At 46.7% G+C, this 3,246-nt stretch overlaps 1 protein-coding gene across 1 annotated transcript; it reads right to left on the bottom strand.

The window, feature by feature from the left end:
- Positions 1 to 1,715: 1,715 nt before the first annotated feature.
- LOC121383512 (LWamide neuropeptides-like) lies at positions 1,716 to 2,654 on the bottom strand. The gene has a single exon (XM_041513582.1). The coding sequence runs from the start codon at positions 2,652 to 2,654 to the stop codon at positions 1,716 to 1,718; it is 939 nt and encodes a 312-aa protein (XP_041369516.1).
- Positions 2,655 to 3,246: the final 592 nt, after the last annotated feature.

Raw genomic sequence — 3,246 nt, 5'->3', positions numbered from 1 at the left:
TTTTATTTACGGTTATATGGCATCAGACATATGGTTAATGAACACACAGATATAGAGAAGAAACCCGCTGTCGCCACTTCATGGGCTACTCTTTTCGATTAGCAGCAATGGATCTTTTATATGAACCATCCCACAGACAGGATAGTACATACCACAGCCTTTGTTACACCAGCTGTGGAGCACTGGCTGAAACGAGAAATAGCCCAATGGGGCCACCGATGTGGATCGATCCTAAACCGACCGCGCATCAAGTGAGCGCTTTACCACTGGACTACATCTCGCCCCTTATTTTATTATATATTATCATGGTATTGGCCATGTTTTGATATTGGTGGGGGTTGGGGGAGCTATAGGATAGGCAAGCTTACAAAGCTGAATTTGGTTGGCTAAATATTTTAGTGGTTTGTCTATAATAAATGTAGCAGGTTTATTTCTATGCTATACAGCGAGTTTATGTGAATATTATTATATATTAAACTGGTATTACTAGTATACACTTTTTTCTCTTTTTTTTTTATCCACTACAAACATATAACTCTGAATAAAAATACAACTAAATAAAAATAAAAATAATAAAGTGGTTTAAAATGGAAAAAACATTTTATGGTGTGTTTATTATTTCAATTATTATAATTAGTTTGTTTGTTATTATTGCAGCAGGGCTGTAACCTGATCAAAATCTGGGGAGGGGGCACTACTTTTTATAAACAAAAAACCCACTACAAATTAAACCCCGAGATGTGTATGCTATTTTCTGGAGTAAAAAAAAGAAAAAAGAGAGAGATTCTCAGGGGGCCAAATGCCCCCCCCCCCCACCCCCCCCCCCCCCCCCACCCCCCCCCCCCCCCCCCCCCACCCCCCCACCCCCACCCCTCCCACCCGGAGAGTAAGGCTATACTGCAGACGATAGTGTTTTGCATGCCTGTAGGAACCGGGATGAAATTCTCCTCTCTCTTTTTTTACTCTTATGTAAATATTTTTGGGACTATGAAAAATAGTGTCAGTAAACTATTTACATACATGTACATACATGTATTGATTACTCTGGAATACGTCTACGCCAATACTCTTAATTGCAGGAATACTTCTACCCGATAGATCCCGAAATCTCTATCTCCGTTCCCCGACCTGCCTAGAATACTAGCACTTAAAACCTTAGACCCCATTCTGCTTAATACGTCTACTCCTATGCTTCCTGGGCTAGCTCTGGCACTCGACAAATTCGCCAACTGTGAATTTTAAACACAACTTGAGATTTTTATTTGAATTTGGCGAAATAATTTCATGTAATAATAGTACTTCAATCCCCAGACCCCAATTTGCTGGAATATTTCCATCCATAGACCCCAATCTACACCTAGACCCCACTTTGCTGGAATACTCCAACACCATGACTGGTATATCAAAGGCCATGGTATATGCTATCTTGTCTGTGTAATGGTGCATATAAATTATCCATTGCTACTAATGGGAAAATGTAGCAGATTTCCTAAGACTATAATGTCAAAATTACCATATGTTAAAGTTTAACATCCAATAGCCAATGATTAATAAATCAATGTACTCTAGTGGTGTCATTAAACAAAACCAATTTTAAATCTCTACACTCTGTTGCAGTACTTCTGCCCCATGACTCCAATCTGCAGTACTTCTGCCCCTAGACCCCAATCTGCAGTACTTCTGCCCCTAGACCCCAATCTGCAGTACTTCTGCCCCTAGACACCAATCTGCAGTACTTCTGCCCCATGACTCCAATCTGCAGGAGTACTTCTGCCCCATGACCCCAATCTGCAGGAGTACTTCTGCCCCATGACTCCAATCTGCAGGAGTACTTCTGCCCCTAGACCCCAATCTGCAGGAGTACTTCTGTCCCATGACTCCAATCTGCAGGAGTACTTCTGTCCCATGACTCCAATCTGCAGGAGTACTTCTGTCCCTAGACCCCAATCTGCAGGAGTACTTCTGTCCCTAGACCCCAATCTGTAGTACTTCTGCCCCATGACTCCAATCTGCAGGAGTACTTCTGCCCCATGACTCCAATCTGCAGGAGTACTTCTGCCCCCAGACCCCAATCTGTAGTACCTCTGCCCCATGACTCCAATCTGCAGGAGTACTTCTGCCCCCAGACCCCAATCTGCAGTACTTCTGCCCCTAGACCCCAATCTGTAGTACCTCTGCCCCATGACTCCAATCTGCAGGAGTACTTCTGCCCCCAGACCCCAATCTGCAGGAGTACTTCTGCCCCATGACCCCAATCTGTAGTACCTCTGCCCCATGACTCCAATCTGCAGGAGTACTTCTGCCCCCAGACCCCAATCTGCAGGAGTACTTCTGTCCCATGACTCCAATCTGCAGGAGTACTTCTGCCCCCAGACCCCAATCTGCAGGAGTACTTCTGCCCCTAGACCCCAATCTGTAGTACCTCTGCCCCATGACTCCAATCTGCAGGAGTACTTCTGCCCCCAGACCCCAATCTGCAGGAGTACTTCTGCCCCATGACCCCAATCTGTAGTACCTCTGCCCCATGACTCCAATCTGCAGGAGTACTTCTGCCCCCAGACCCCAATCTGCAGGAGTACTTCTGCCCCATGACTCCAATCTGCAGGAGTACTTCTGCCCCCAGACCCCAATCTGCAGGAGTACTTCTGCCCCATGACTCCAATCTGCAGGAGTACCGTTGTCCCTAGACCCCAATCTGCATGAGTACTTCTGCCCCATGACTCCAATCTGCAGGAGTACTTCTGTCCCTAGACCCCAATCTGCATGGGGTACTTCTGCCCCCAGACCCCAGTCTGCAGGAGTACTTCTGCCCCTAGACCCCAATCTGTAGTACCTCTGCCCCATGACTCCAATCTGCAGGAGTACTTCTGCCCCCAGACCCCAATCTGCAGGAGTACTTCTGCCCCATGACCCCAATCTGTAGTACCTCTGCCCCATGACTCCAATCTGCAGGAGTACTTCTGCCCCCAGACCCCAATCTGCAGGAGTACTTCTGTCCCATGACTCCAATCTGCAGGAGTACTTCTGCCCCTAGATTCCAATCTGCAGGAGTACTTCTGTCCCATGACTCCAATCTGCAGGAGTACTTCTGCCCCTAGATTCCAATCTGCAGGAGTACTTCTGTCCCATGACTCCAATCTGCAGGAGTACTTCTGCCCCTAGATCCCAATCTGCAGGAGTACTTCTGCCCCATGACTCCAATCTGCAGTACTTCTGCCCCATGACTCCAATCTGCAGGAGTACTTC

The sequence above is a fragment of the Gigantopelta aegis genome, chromosome 10 (assembly GCF_016097555.1).
Source record: "Gigantopelta aegis isolate Gae_Host chromosome 10, Gae_host_genome, whole genome shotgun sequence".
Taxonomy (NCBI): Eukaryota; Metazoa; Mollusca; class Gastropoda; order Neomphalida; family Peltospiridae; genus Gigantopelta; species Gigantopelta aegis.
Note: the sequence above shows the minus strand (reverse complement) of the source record. Positions and strands in the feature narration are given on the sequence as shown.

Excerpts from the sequence above, each read along its gene's own strand:
- LOC121383512 (XM_041513582.1), bottom strand. The coding sequence starts at position 2,654 with ATGGGGCAGAAGTACTCCTGCAGATTGGGGTCTGGGGGCAGAAGTACT.